The sequence below is a fragment of the Capricornis sumatraensis genome, chromosome 22 (assembly GCF_032405125.1).
Source record: "Capricornis sumatraensis isolate serow.1 chromosome 22, serow.2, whole genome shotgun sequence".
In the NCBI taxonomy this organism is placed as follows: domain Eukaryota; kingdom Metazoa; phylum Chordata; class Mammalia; order Artiodactyla; family Bovidae; genus Capricornis; species Capricornis sumatraensis.
Window position 1 is genome coordinate 15329986 of NC_091090.1, and position 14116 is coordinate 15344101.

Below are 14116 nucleotides of genomic sequence, written 5' to 3' on the forward strand. Positions count from 1 at the left end.
TCGAGCCCCCACAAAGGGGAGTGCACAAGGTCCAGGTGGCATCAGTTTCTAAGACCTCCATCACTAATCAGGCTTTCTGAAACTAGGTCTTTGTAGCTGGCTGTTCTGTATGATGGTGGCTCTCTCTGCGGTCAGGTTCCATTCTCTGTGCTGCTTAATTCAGAATATAGTTGTATTCTCCCCTCAGCATCTCCTGCCTCCAGCTTTTTATGACTCGAGTTTAGGAAAAGGAAAGCGTCTACTGAGGGGGATTACCGTCCCAGAAGTATTCTTAGAGCCTGGGCTGGGAGTGAGGAGCTCTCCTTCTAGCCAGCTGTACACACCTTAACGTGTAGAGCAGACTGGGTTAAGAGGAAAATAATTTGAGTGTATACACACAAACATTTGGCTTTTCATCTAGTACTTAATAGTGGATCTTATCTCAAGATAGAACCTCTCTCCAGACTTTGAACTGATTTTAACTGAATTAGAAATCAGAATGGACCACACCATTTGCTGAATTTTAGGCTAAGTGAAATCTAAGCTATTCAAATATGTGTCTACTTACATATATACAAATGATGAACTGGCTGATGAACCCACCAGTTTTAACTGGAGCCAAACCTATATATTTCTTAAACATATGACTTAAGATTAAGCTAGAACTTTAAAACATTTTCTAAATTGGCCCTGTCTTAGACTTGACTTCATGTCTTCAGTCTTGGTATCTCCACCACCACTTCTCCCCAGGTGCCCCAAAAAGGTGCTTCTTAGGGTAGGCTATCTGTGTGAAGTAGGCTACCTCCGAAAGTAGTGCTCAAGAAAAGAAAGGCAAGCGTTTTCTGGGTAATAGATCCCTTTATCTAGGTGGTTCATCATTGAGTCAGCCGAGGTCATGAATTCGGAGAGTTTGTGGGTTTGTTCTGTCCTGTGGCTACATAAAGTATTCATATCCCTGGCCACTGAGCATACAGATGCGGGCCACTAGCCACAGGGCACAAGCTGAGAAACAGAATGCTAACGCAGATCCACGCCACTCCTTACGGACGGCTCTGAGGTGCGGTCATGTTTATGGCATGTTGTTCACTATTTTGATTGATTGCTGTCTCAGCTACACTTCACCCAGAACATTCCAGAAAAAAGTCAGCATTCTTTGAAGACTTTTATCAGATGGATTTTTTATGTACAGTGCAGAGATTTGGAGAGCACGTGACTGTTTTTCAGACCTTGGAAAGCAGCCAGTTCAGGGTGGAGCATAACAGTTTTGAACAGCTGGACAGCAGGGCTTCCCAACAGGTTAAGGAAGGAAAAGGCAGTGAGTCCCTGTTGGGCTGACCGACAGTACCGACCACCTGCCCTGTCCTTTGTGCTGGCTTCTCCTTCCACAGTTCCTGCACATACGTGTAGCAGAGGTAGTAGGAGTCATGGGGCCAGTTTTTCTGGAAGGGATCTGAGAGAGGGAGGAGGGATGGGAATGGATGAGTATAAAAGCAGGGTTTCCTCCCTGTGCCTTCATGACCTCTGAAGTCAGCCCAGAGCAGGCCTGCCTCTCTGAAATATGTCAAACTGTTGATAATCCAGTTCTTCCCCTCCTTTTTGGCTTGACCTGAAATTCCCACCATTGGTTACTCCTTGGATTGAGGAAGGACATTTTTTCCAGAGCTCAGCTGTAAAATGTACCAGGAAAGGGAAAGCATTAACATCTGCACGAACTAACACAGATTCATCTATCAGATGTTGAAAAGTGAAACTCAGAAACATCGAGGATGGCGTGCGGGACGGGTACATGGTGGTGGGTAAGGAGGAGGAACCGAAAGGCTCAGGGCAGGAGACACTGTCACCCAGGATGCCGGTGCTCCGGAGACGTTCCAGGCGCAGCTCCACAGGTGCCGCTGTGCACCACAGAAGCTCACTGCCGGTGACCAGGGGAGGCTGATTTGTTCCTCGTTGCACTCAAACACTGAAAGCATTGCTGCCTTTTTTTTCTGTCTGAAGGGAGTTTCCTAAGACTTAAGTGTGTCTTAAGAGGGGTTGAGGCCTGGTGCTCTGTTTTAAAATTATATTGTAAGAGGCGATTGGAGTCTTCCAGGATAAGGTGAAAAAGGGAGAAGTTTCATCTGCAGAGAATCTTGCTGGAAAGGGTAACACTGTTGCCTGGGTATCTTTCAGGATGTTTGGGCCAGGAAGAGAGTACAACTTCACGCGTCCCAACGAGAAGGGCGAGTATGAGATTGCAGAAGGAATCAGTGCAACTGTGTTCCGAACGGTGCTGGTGCGTAGTGACCTCTGGTTCCATCCTCTTCCCTGGGGGCGTGTGTAGTCAGAAGCCTTCAGAGTTCCGTCAGACTGTGCTCTGACTTCAGGGTTTGCCATTTCTAGTTATTGCCTTTCCTGCTTTATTTTCTCTTCCTGTAATCTTAAGTCCTTCTTGCTTGTGTGAGCGCAGTCAGGTGTCAAGTTGTGATTAAACGTGTCAAGATGGCCAGGAGTCACTTTGCTGTCTGATGAATCACCAACTTGGTGATAGTTCTAGTAACCCAGCACTTAACCTGGACCAGGAATGAGTGAGTCAGAGCTGAAGAGGGACGTTTCCATCTTGTTCTTTGACTACATTTCCTCTTGTCAATCTCTTTATAGGATTACTACAAAACTGGTATCATCAATTGTCCTGATGGCATCTCTATACCAGACCTTAGAGATACGTGTGATTATCTCTGCATTAACTTTGACTTCAACACTATCCGATGTCAAGATCTGAGTGAGTACAGGAGAAGCTGCCAACTGCATTTGAGCAGCTAACCTTTGAATTTGCTTAGGATTGACATTTTTATCACTGAACAGAAAGCCTTTTAAGTGTGGGTTGATAATCATCTGCAGAGAAGAGACACGGTACTAACCATTCCCTCTGTTGCTTCAAAACTCTGAGGAAGTAAACACGAGACCACAAGCGGGCTCTAAGGCTAGCTTGACCCCGTGAGTCACCAAGCTAGTTGCGTCCTCTCTTGGGACCTTGGGATCTCAAATCTTTAACAAATAAGGATACTGACCCTCAGATATGAGGTAAGATTCACTCAGAGTCACAGGACCTAAATTGGCTGGGTACTTCTCACAGTTTATCATTAACTTAGTGTTTGTTAAGTGCTTTGTAGATGTGAACTTGCATTAATTTTCACAATTAACCCTTGAAAGATGGGTGATAATCTCACTTAACAAAGGAAAAGATGGAGAAATTGGCTTGTTCAGAGCTCTAAACTTTAAAGCTGGGATAACTGATTGAATACAGACTCCATGCTCTTATCATTACCTAAGCTTTGTGAAATGATTTAAGAATTCTTTAAAGTTCATGATACATTTTCCTTCATATTCCATGACGTTCTCTGGATGTGTAGTTTCTCCACTGAGTCTAGTACCCACTTAGAGAAAGTCCCTTGGTGTCTCCAAACCTTAGATTATCCCTCTCCTGTGGTACTCTAAATTGCAGTCCAGAGCATCTTCAGAAGAGGTGCTATAAAGAGTCATCCCCAAATGATGGTTCTCTCTTGTAGAATTAATGTTTATGTTCTGATACTGCATGTTGAAAAAACCTCAACTGATCAGAATGCTTGAGGTTTATTAAACAGGAGACTGGTAGAATGTGTAAAGCATGTAACAGATTGAGCTTAATTATCACCTCAGAGCAGGAAACATTCTCTGCCTTGAAGTGAGCCACTTTTCTGGGCCTTACCAATGATAACAGCCATGTACCTCACAGTCTTTTCACTGCAGTAACGCCTGCGTTTGAGCAGAGAGGATGCTCACTGGCCTTTTGTCTCCCAGGTGCTTTACTGCATGAACTGTCTAACGATGGTGCTCACAAGCAGTTTGATCACTACCTCGAAGAGCTGATCCTGCCCATCATGGTGGGCTGTGCCAAGAAAGGGGAGAGAGAATGCCACATTGTCGTGCTGACGGATGAGGATTCTGTGGACTGGGACGAAGACCACCCTCCACCCATGGGAGAGGAATATTCTCAAAGTAGGAGCCCCCTGCATGATGTCGATGTTTTCAGCAAGAAACGTGCTGCCCAGAGTCGTAGCTAGACCTTAGAACCAGTGGCTGTCACTGATGAGCTGGTGGGCAGCACACTCACCTGGATGATGCGAGTCTTTCATGCTGGGGAGCATTGTGAGCGTGCCTGTGCTTCCCACGCCTGCCCCTGGCATGCCTGCTGGGTCAGCACTGAGGCCGCTGTTAAGTGGTGCTGTCATTTCTGTTTCATTTTTAAATCCTTTTGAATTGGTAGTAATTCAAAGTTCAGAAAATACAAAAGGAAATACATCGAAAAGTTTTCTTCCCACACCTGCATCTACCTAGTTTTCCTCTTCGGTTTCTTTTATATTCTTCCAGATTTATTCAGTGCACATACATAAGCAATTGTGTGCCTGTTTTTTTCCCCAAATGATACCATATTGTAGAGGCTATTCTATATCATGTCTTACATTAAAAGCTTCCACCATCTTTTTAATGGCTGTGTAGTATTCCATTGCATGACTGCCATAATTGATTTAACCAGCCCTTTTGATGACCATTTAAGCTATAAATTATGGCTAATGCTCCAGTGAATTATCTTTTTAAAGAAAGTCTTTTCACACATGTATATCTCTGTAGAATAATATCCCTAGAAATGGAATTTCTGTGTCAAAACCTTTGTGCTTTTATGATTTTAATAGAATTTGCCAAATTTTATCTTCTCTAAAGGTTGAGCCAGTTTATAACTCACAAAACAGTATATGATGAGTTTATTTCCCATTTTTCACCAAGACACAGTTTTACTGAAATTTAATATTTGCCACTCTAGTAGGTGAAAAACGGCATCTTGCTGGAGTTTTAATTTGCATTTCTTATTCCATGAATGAGACTGAACATCTTTTAAAAAACCGTTTTAATTTCCTTTTCTGTTAACTGTAATCATGCCTTTTGCCCATTACAAAGTTGGATTGTTAGTCTTTTACTTAGTGGTTTGCAAAAGCTCTCTTTGTGACTACTCTCTATAGATATCAAGGAAATTAGCCCTTTGTAATAAGAGTGGCAGGTATTTTCTCAGTTCGTTGTCTTGTTAGCTTTGTTTGGTTTGGGGTAAGCAGAGATGTTTTAGTTTTCCCTTTATGAATTTATGTCATATCCAGAAAGTCTTCCCTACCCTGAGACTACGAAAGTTTCTTAACATGGTTTCTTAAACGGTTGATTTATCATTTAACATTTACTCTGTGATCCATATGAATTTTTTGGCATCAGGGCTCAGGTCATTCATTAGTCTGAATCTGTTAGCTTATCTCCTTTCTCTTACAAAGGTATTCACTCCATGGTTAACCCCAGACTTACTTTTTCTTTTCCAGTTCTTTATAGCTCTAAGCTCTACAGATTTTTCAAATACATTGAGAATCGGGATGTTGCTAAAACAGTGTTAAAGGAACGGGGCCTGAAAAACATTCGCATTGGAATTGAAGGTAAAGAACAACCCCGTCGGTATCCAGCTTGCATGGCCTGTGGGTATAGCTGGATCTGTGGCCCTATCTTATGTCCTTAAAACCTGGTTGCTGAGGGCCTAGAGAATAGAGACGCACATGGAACTACATTCCTACCCAAGTTTCAAATTCCAGTTTTTGTTTTGCCTGTACATTTTCTTTTCATTTCCAATTGAAAATGTTTTAAAGCAGCTGTAGGAATAAGTTCCAGTTGACTGCCTCAGGATACAGAGCAGTCAGGGTGAAGGACACTGGAGGGAAATGCAGGGCTCGTGGGCTCGCCACATGGGAGGGTCATCTTGTTTAGTCAGCTGTCCTGGTGAGGACCTTTCTGGGACCTGGAAGGGTCCTTCTGACAGCTACCTGGGAGACTCATTTTATTCCCTGCAAACCTCTGAGGAATGTCTGGGTGTATTGACAGAACTGCTTTAAATGGTTTGAGCAGTGGCTCCCAACCTGTGATCTGCATGGAAGCGTCCTGGAGACTGACTCTCGGGAGAGCGCGGAAACCATCCTGGTCTCCCCGCCGCGGGTCTTTTGACATGCGTTTTGCTGCTGTAGTGCCTCAGTGTTGCCCACAGAACCTGTCACTGTGTCTGACTTAGGTTGGAACTTAAAGCTGGAAGAGATTTTTGAGATCATCTATTAAACCTCTTTCTACTTCGTCCTCCTTTATCTCTTTGATAACCATAGGGACAGAGGGAGGGGGGTCACTCCATTTTGCAGAGTAGCCCATCAGACATGAGAACATTCTTCCACAGTTAGTAGACGACCTTCTCCCTCTTCCGTCTTCCTTCTAGTCTGCGAAGGTGAATACGATTTCTCCCATTTCCGTGTGACAGCCTTTTAGATACTGTAGGCAGCATCCCAGTTTTTCCTTTAGGCTTAAACATTTCACATTTCCTTACCTATTCACACGGGATGCCCTGTAGGCAATAGAATTAGAGGGCCACAGTAGCCATGCCACCGTAGGATTTGTGTCCTGTAGTGTTGAAGCCAGTAAAAGAAAGACTTGTGGAATTAGTAAGAGGCTTCTCCCCCTCCATTAGAAGGAATACAGTTTTTTGTTACTTCCCTTTCAGGGACGAGACCTACTAACCTGGGCAGGAGGGCAGCGGGCTGTGGGCAGCGGGGGCTGGAGAACATGGTCTCCTCCCTGTGGTTTCACAGCCTTGAGATTTGGGAGGAAACGGATGCAGTTAGAAAGAAGGAAATATGAGAACCCGAGTGATTGATTTTCTGGGGTTATGATGGCCTTTTTTCCCTGTTTCAGGTTATCCTACCTGTAAAGAAAAAATTAAGAGGAGACCTGGCGGCCGGTCGGAAGTAATCTATAATTATGTGCAGCGCCCCTTTATCCAGATGTCCTGGGAAAAAGAAGAAGGGAAGAGTCGCCATGTGGATTTCCAGTGTGTTAGAAGCAAGTCCCTCACAAATCTAGTCGCTGCTGGAGAAGATGTCTTGGAGGACCAAGAAATATTAATGCACCATCCACCCCAAGTGGATGAACTTGACCGGCTGAACGCCCCACTTTCTCAGATGGCTTCTAATGACTTTCAGGATTAGGGCCGGCCGTGGGTCTGTCCCTCTGCAGGCCTGGTCTCTGTGTGGGATGCCCAGCCAGTCCTCCCCTGGCGTGTCTCACTGAGCAGGAGACATGCTCCTCCCCCGTCCTTTCCTCTTCTCCCATAGTTAATCTTTGTCCTTTTCAGTAAGCCTGTGCCTCCAGCAGGGGATGAAAAAGCACTCGCTGGTAATTAAACTACCAGCTTTGCAGCAGCCCTGGAAACTTGAAGATTTGGGGTCTGGTGCTGTTCACCAAGTCTGCATAACTGCAGAAGCAGAAAAGAAGTCAGGACTCCTGTTGCCTCATATTCAGCAAAGCCATTCTCATCCTTCACACTCTGTTCTTGGTGGTTTATTTTGTTTTATACCAGGCAAATTACTTAGCAGCAAAGGGACCAAACTTAAAAGGAGACAATCTATACCTTCTACAAGCAAACACTGATGGGATGCTCATTAGAGGTTAGTGACGGTACCATCCTGGCGGCATCTGTGCCCCGGCTGCATCTGGGAAGAAATAGGCTCTTATTCAAAATGTCCAAAAGGAAATTCTTAAGAGCTTCAATTCAGTTTTGTTTTTCATTATTGCAGTGAACAATCTAAAACCTCACGGATTCTTTGACAGGAAGGATAATGCATAACAGTGTTCATGAAACCTTTTTAGCTGCAAGGTTTTTGAGCCTAAACAGATTATTATTCATTTGGAATGAAATTCACAACCCAAGTTGAAGAAGCTCTCCAGATCAGGCCACTTTGATTCTCCTGGCTTGGAATCTGGTGTGAAGCTGTAGTCTTCACCCTAGGCTAACATGTTGCCCTGGGTGTGTCTGGGAGACCTCAGATATGGCGTAATAGGCTTTTAAGATGTGAGCAGTAAGTTTCCAAAAGTGCCGTTTCTCAGTAGAAAGACCAGTAAGAGCTCGGAAAGAAGGACTAGGGCTGGATCTGAGTGGGGAAACGTCACCTGGTTAGGCTCTGTCCCAGTGTAGGATTTTTCATTGTATGTTCATTTCATACTATGGAATATTTTAGGTATCAGGGTATTTTGATTTTTTAAATAGCTTGTCAGTTGCTTACACACTAGGTAAGAAAACTATACTGATGTCAACCCCAAAGGAAGAACGGGCAGAAGGGAATCCAGCTTAGTGAACTCATTGCTGTCGGCTCTGTGTTAACAGCACGTGGTCACTCCTGTCTGTACTGATGTCCCCATGGCTGTGAACAGCAGAGCTCGCTTCAGGGTTTACAGCCAGACGCGTCTTGAGACTTTCTCCCATTTTGTGGTAGGGGTTGGCCTTCCAGTCACCGAGCCTGAGCATTTAAGAAGGGACACAGTTTCCTTCAAGTTCTTTAAGAACAGGCCTGGTTTTCTTAAATTCCATATGATACCGTGTCTCATATTTCCGTAAGAAACTGTAGGGAAGCTACTCAGCGCCATTTTATGACTGCCCTAGCCACAGTCCTCCAAAGGGAAAGTCAGGAGTGTGCTGATAGCTACTCTTCCCAGGCTTGATGAACAAGAGCGTTCTTAAGGTGTGTGTTCTGTGCATGTGACTAGGGCCAGTGTCCCAAGGCACATGGATGCTCTGCTCTTATTCAGAGAAATTAGCAGCAAGGGGTTAAACTGAGCCAACCTACGAGTTGCTCTGATGAACACTTGGATGGCTGATGGCCAGGGTTGCCATTGAGGGTTAGTGTTGTGTTGTAGCCCAGAGGGTAGTTTTAATTCTATGAAAAGAACTGGCTCATATTTGAGGTCAGGTTTGGCTTTGACCTTACTGGTACTACACCCACGAGTAGCTGACCAGCCCAGATTGCTTAATGGTGCTTCCTTTACACTTTTCAGTTACTTCCATGCCATCACAAAGGAAACTGGAGTTAAACTTTTGTGTAGTCTGTAGTATGTGTAATTTCTGTTTTATAGCTTATATATTAACATTTAGGGGTAAATATGTCTTAGCTAACACAATTAGTCCTTGCTTAGGTACAAAGCTAGGTATGAAAGTATGGCTTGTACTCTGTTCTGTGTAAATAATTTAACTTCCTCAGGCTTTCAAAAACTAGGTCTTTTTTCCCCCCAGAATTGGGTTGACATGCTTTTGGACCCAGCGCTTGGGGTTTGAGCGAGCTGGAAATGTGTGGTGTCGTCACCAGGCACTGGTGGCTGGGGGGCATGCTGGGCCTGCAGGCTCCCTCTGGTGGAGAGGCGTATCTTCGGCGGCCCCTCCCCTCTGGCCTGGAGTGAAGCATCGCTCTAATTTGGTGGCTCCTCTCAGCCACAGCTGCTGTCCCCAGGGCCAGGACATTCCGCAGTGGTAGGACCTCACAGTTCTCACAGGGCCAAGAGCTGAGTTACAGTCACTCCCATCAGGAGTCAGCTACTGGCCAGCTGGGCAAGAGGTGTTTCTCATGAAAAAGGTAGCACTCAGGTTTGGTGTTTTTTTTCCTAAGTGCCTAAATAAGAAAGCCAGGCTGTTTGTACAGAAACATTTTCATAAGAAAATGGCTTTGCCCAGACTGTCTTATTCAGAGGTATCTGCATCAGCAAGCAGATAAACCTGAATTGAGGTCTAGGATCTGAATCTGTGTGCACATCAGGTCATAGATAGCTGATGAGGAAGCAGTTGCCATTAAGGAACTGGATGCAGGCATGGAGACAGTGTTAAAATGTGTCTGAGATGACGTAATGGTTTCTCCAAAGTGGAGAAAAGGTATGAAAAGAAGGACAGAAAAAAGGGCAAGGACGCTAGAAAGCAGCTCGATTTCTTGCACAATATGCAGTAGCCGGTGCTGTGTGAACTGAATTCTGTGTGGTAACCTAACATGTGCAGGTCTGTGGAAACGCTGTGGAATAAGCCAGGAAGGGTGGATAGTGTTCCAGCTGATCCTCCTCAGAGGAAACACACCCAGAGTGTGCTGGGAGCCTTTACTGATAACAGTCAATAGAAGGTTAGGAGTCAGTCTTGGTGACTTACTCAGTGCCACTTCTTGCCATCATTTTGAAATTGTTAAGCTGGGCATAGTTCAGAAAGCAGACCTGAGGCCTTGGTGGGAGATGGAGCCGCGTTCATGCTCTGGCGGGATACTGTCTGCAGAACATGACTTTCCTCTTTAAGGCAAAAGGCTCGTAGGTTTTGCCTCTTCATTTTGTATTTACGTTTAAAGTTGCACTTGCTCAGCTCCCAGTGTTTACGAAGCCCTTACGTTTGGGATGCTTTTCTATAATAAAATGTTACCACTTGTGTCCATGTTGTTTTGTTGTTGCTGTTTCTAGCGGAGTAGGTTTGGAGCGGCAGCGGCTCTGGAGGGTCTCTTCTTTTCCACGGCCGCTGGGAGTTCACCTGGAGTGCATGCACGCTCTCCCCGCCCTGCAGCTCCTTGTGATTCCCAGGTTCCGGAGCCCTAACCGTCTGCCTTCTTAAGTGTCTGGTTAACTTGCATTCAAGACCTCTTGAACCCTCAAATCCAACTAAGTGGGACCCCACAAAGCCAAATGTAAAGGTCAGACAGCTCATTTCTCTATGTTCTAGTTTTGGTTTAGAGCAAGTGAGGAAACACGGCAGGAGTGAAAGGCAGGTGAGAAGGTGGGTCCCTGGAAAGCACTGCTGTGGGCGCCTCGCTCCTCTGCTCGGGTCCTCCTGGACTCCCTCTGCTCACTTCGCCTGGGAGCTTATTGGTGATACAACTTCAAGGCTGCTAAACAAGCTGGCCTCCCTGGCAGGCCTGCCCTTAACAGCACAGAGGTCAAGAACATGCTCTGAAGACATGGCCTGTTGAGGATGTTCAAGGCCAAACACTGCTTAATCATGGGGACATGCTGCCTAGGACGCAATTCTTCCCTTTAGAGGGCTTTTATAATTGCATGGAGAAGACAGATCCATAAATAGTTGAGGTCACTGGGAATCCCAAAAGGGTACAGTAGCCAGTTCTTACTGTGAGGATTAGAGGAGAGTTCACGAGAAGACTATACATGACACGTGAACCAAACTGTGAAAGACAAAACAGTGGTTTTGGATCCATGAATCTAAAAGGAAGAATTCCAGACCAGTTCAACTCTATAATCAAAGGTGCGAAGGTGAAATAGTTGCCTACTGTCATGAGGGAAGAGGACGGGGGCATGCCGAAATGAGGCGAGTAAGGAAGGACCCCTGTGCCTCAGACAAGGTATTTGGTCTCACTGCATAAGCTATTGGGAGCCTTAAGGGTTTTATCAATAACCTCAGATACACAGATAACACCACCCTGAAGGAAGAAAGTGAAGAGGAACTAAAGAGCCTTCTTCGATGAAGGTGAAAGTGAAAACGCTGGCTTAAAACTCAACATTCAAAAACCTTAAATCATGGTATCCGGTCCCACCACTTCATGGCAAATAGATGGGGAAACAATGGAATCAGTGACAGACTATTTTCTTGGGCTTCAAAATCACTCCAGATGGTGACTGCAGCCATGAAATTTAAAGATGCTCCTGGGAAGAAAAGCAGAGACATTACTTTGCCCACAAAGGTCTGTATGGTTTTTCCAGTAGTCATGTATGGATGTGAGAGGTGGATCATAAAGAAGGCTGAGCACTGAAGAATTAGTGGTTTTGAACTGTGGTGTTGGAGAAGACTCTTGAGAGTCCCCTTGGACTGCAAGATCAAACCAGTCAATCGTAAAAGGAATCAATCCTGAATATTCGGTGGAAGGACTGAAGCTGAAGCTCCAATACTCTGGCCACCTGATGCAAAAAGCCAACTCACTGGAAAAGACCCTGATGCTGGGAAAGATTGAAGGCAGGAGAAGGGGATGACAGAGGATGAGACGGTTTCATGGCATCACTGACTGGATGGACCTGAGTTTGAGCAAGCTCTGGAGTTGGTGATGGACAGGGAGCCTGGCATGCTGCTATCCATGGGGTCACAAAGAGTCGGACAACAAAGAGTGAACAACAATGGGTTTTATGCAGGAAAATGACATGACCAGATCTGGAATTTTAAAGAATTTCTTTGGCAGCAGGGAGAACAACAGACTTGAAACGGGAAGGAATAAGAACAGAGAGGCCAGCAAAGAGACCACAACGATGGATTCAGCAAGGAATGATGAAAACTGGCAGGATGGACGAGCACCCCCAAGAATTATACATGTTCACTGATGGGAGTTGTGTAAGAAATTTCTGGCTTGGACGGCAGGAAGAATGAGCTAGAAAGGTGGTGGAAGCAAGAGAAGCTCCCTAAACAGTTTGCGCTGGTAAGAGGCCTTCCGGGTGGTAGTTTCTGATAGGCACTTGTTATGTGGGATCTAGAGTTCTGGGGAGATATTCTGGGCAGGATGGTCATTTTGAAGATCTTGCCGCAGAAATGGCAGTTGAAGCCACAGTATGGGGGAAGTCACAGGAGTGAAAAGAAGGCGAAGGCACTGTTCTGAGGAGCCCCAGCACTCTTAAGTCAGCGGTGAGTGCCGCAGAGTGGTCAGGTAGATGGGGGCTGGAGGAGCCAGTGGACACGGCAGTTAGGACACCAGTGACCAGAGGAATGATTAAGAAAATTAGTAGCATGTTTGCACGTGGGACAATTAATCCTAACACATTTCATACAAGGAAGAAGCCAGAAGCAAGAGGGAAATGGAGTAACACTGAGAAGTGTGCTTTAGAAAGTAATACTTATTCGAAGCTCCATGCCTCCATCACTGCAGGGGAGCATACTGGCCTGCACTTTCCTCTCTGCTAAATCACTGCTACTTGTAAACATCTCTAAGAAGTGCCCTCAACCTTCCCAGGAACTCAGGGTTGGCTTAACAGTCCTGTTAACAGCAACACTAACAGAGTAATAACTTTATAGTTGATGCCACAGTTCCGTTAAGCCAACTTGCTGGCTGGGAACTCTTTCCTCACACTGATCTGTGGTTCAGAACCACAGTGGGCTCCCTACTGCTCCCTTGAGTGAGTGCCTGGGATTGAACTCTGTATTTTATGGATGCTTAAGTATTAGGTGAGCAAGATGTTTATCTCTGAAAATATGCCTGAAACGCATCATAGAGCCTTGTTTTTAAGTCAGTGTTGGCTTTGATAGACGATTCCAGGGAAATGTTTGCTAACTAGGAAAGGAAAATACCATTCACTGAATCCTTTCTGCATTCAATTAAAAACACCATTTGGGTAACACGCAGAGGCCCAGGAGAGAGTAACAGAAGGTGATCCAAGAAATGTATTTTCCAAGGAAATGATTCAGAGTATTAGCAATCAGTGGCAGAGGATTCTTATGTTATATAGAGGAGCACTAAAATTAGCCATCTGCTATTCAGTGCCTATTAATCCCAAAGGAATTTGCCTCTTACTTTTGAAAGTAATTCTTAAATAGGTACTGAAGACAATTCTGATGTACTCCTGAACCAAGGAGACTGAATGGCATCAGTATTCCATTTCACTTTAGTACATGGTACAGTTAAGTTCTGTTATTTTCTAACTCCCCCCCAAGAGACAGTGGTTCAGTGGTTCTAAGAGACAGAACCCAGAGACGGTGGTTCCCGACATTTCTTGAAACTCATGAGCCACGGGAAGATAACACATTCTGTTTAGGCTGCATTTAAACAGATGCCTGAATTTAAACAGATTCCCACCCTGCTTGGTCTTTGCCCGAAGCTCCTTTCCGGGACCCAGAGAAGGCTCCTCACATACTTGCCCCGAGCAGAGCCCTGCTCTGGTGGACATCAGGAGCTGAGGTGTCCATCTTGGCAGCTTGTGGGAAAGATGGGGCTGAGCTTCAAACAGTTGTACGAAGGGCCCACCAGCTGACAGCACTTTCGTCAGCAGGTCTCCCCTCGGCCTTGCTGCACTGAACTGCAGGGGTGCCCGCTGCCCTGTGACTGAGCCAGGTAGAAGGAGCAGAGGCGTGGGGCTGACAGAAGGGTGGGCTCCCATCTTCCCTGAGACAGTAAAGCATTCTGCCTAAGGTTGGCATTCACTGTTGCAATGTTTTGCAGACAAAGGGGTTTAGAAGAAACCACCAGCACTCTGCCTCTTGGTATTACAAGCCACATTTGCTTTAAAACACACAAATTTATACAACTGTTTTCACACCGTTTATTCAGAAGTT

The 14116-nt window shown here is 45.3% G+C and overlaps 1 protein-coding gene across 3 annotated transcripts in view; it reads left to right on the forward strand.

The window, feature by feature from the left end:
• KCTD20 (potassium channel tetramerization domain containing 20) overlaps nt 1-10262 on the forward strand; it is a 36927-nt gene extending 26665 nt beyond the window's left edge. For all 3 annotated transcript variants that reach the window (XM_068994090.1, XM_068994089.1, XM_068994091.1), the window contains 5 exons: nt 2149-2251; nt 2617-2737; nt 3796-3993; nt 5355-5465; nt 6757-10262. In XM_068994090.1, the coding sequence (XP_068850191.1) occupies nt 2149-2251; nt 2617-2737; nt 3796-3993; nt 5355-5465; nt 6757-7049 (826 nt within the window). In that variant the 3' untranslated portion in view covers nt 7050-10262. The remainder of the gene's footprint in view (nt 1-2148; nt 2252-2616; nt 2738-3795; nt 3994-5354; nt 5466-6756) is intronic.
• The last annotated feature ends 3854 nt before the right edge of the window (nt 10263-14116 follow it).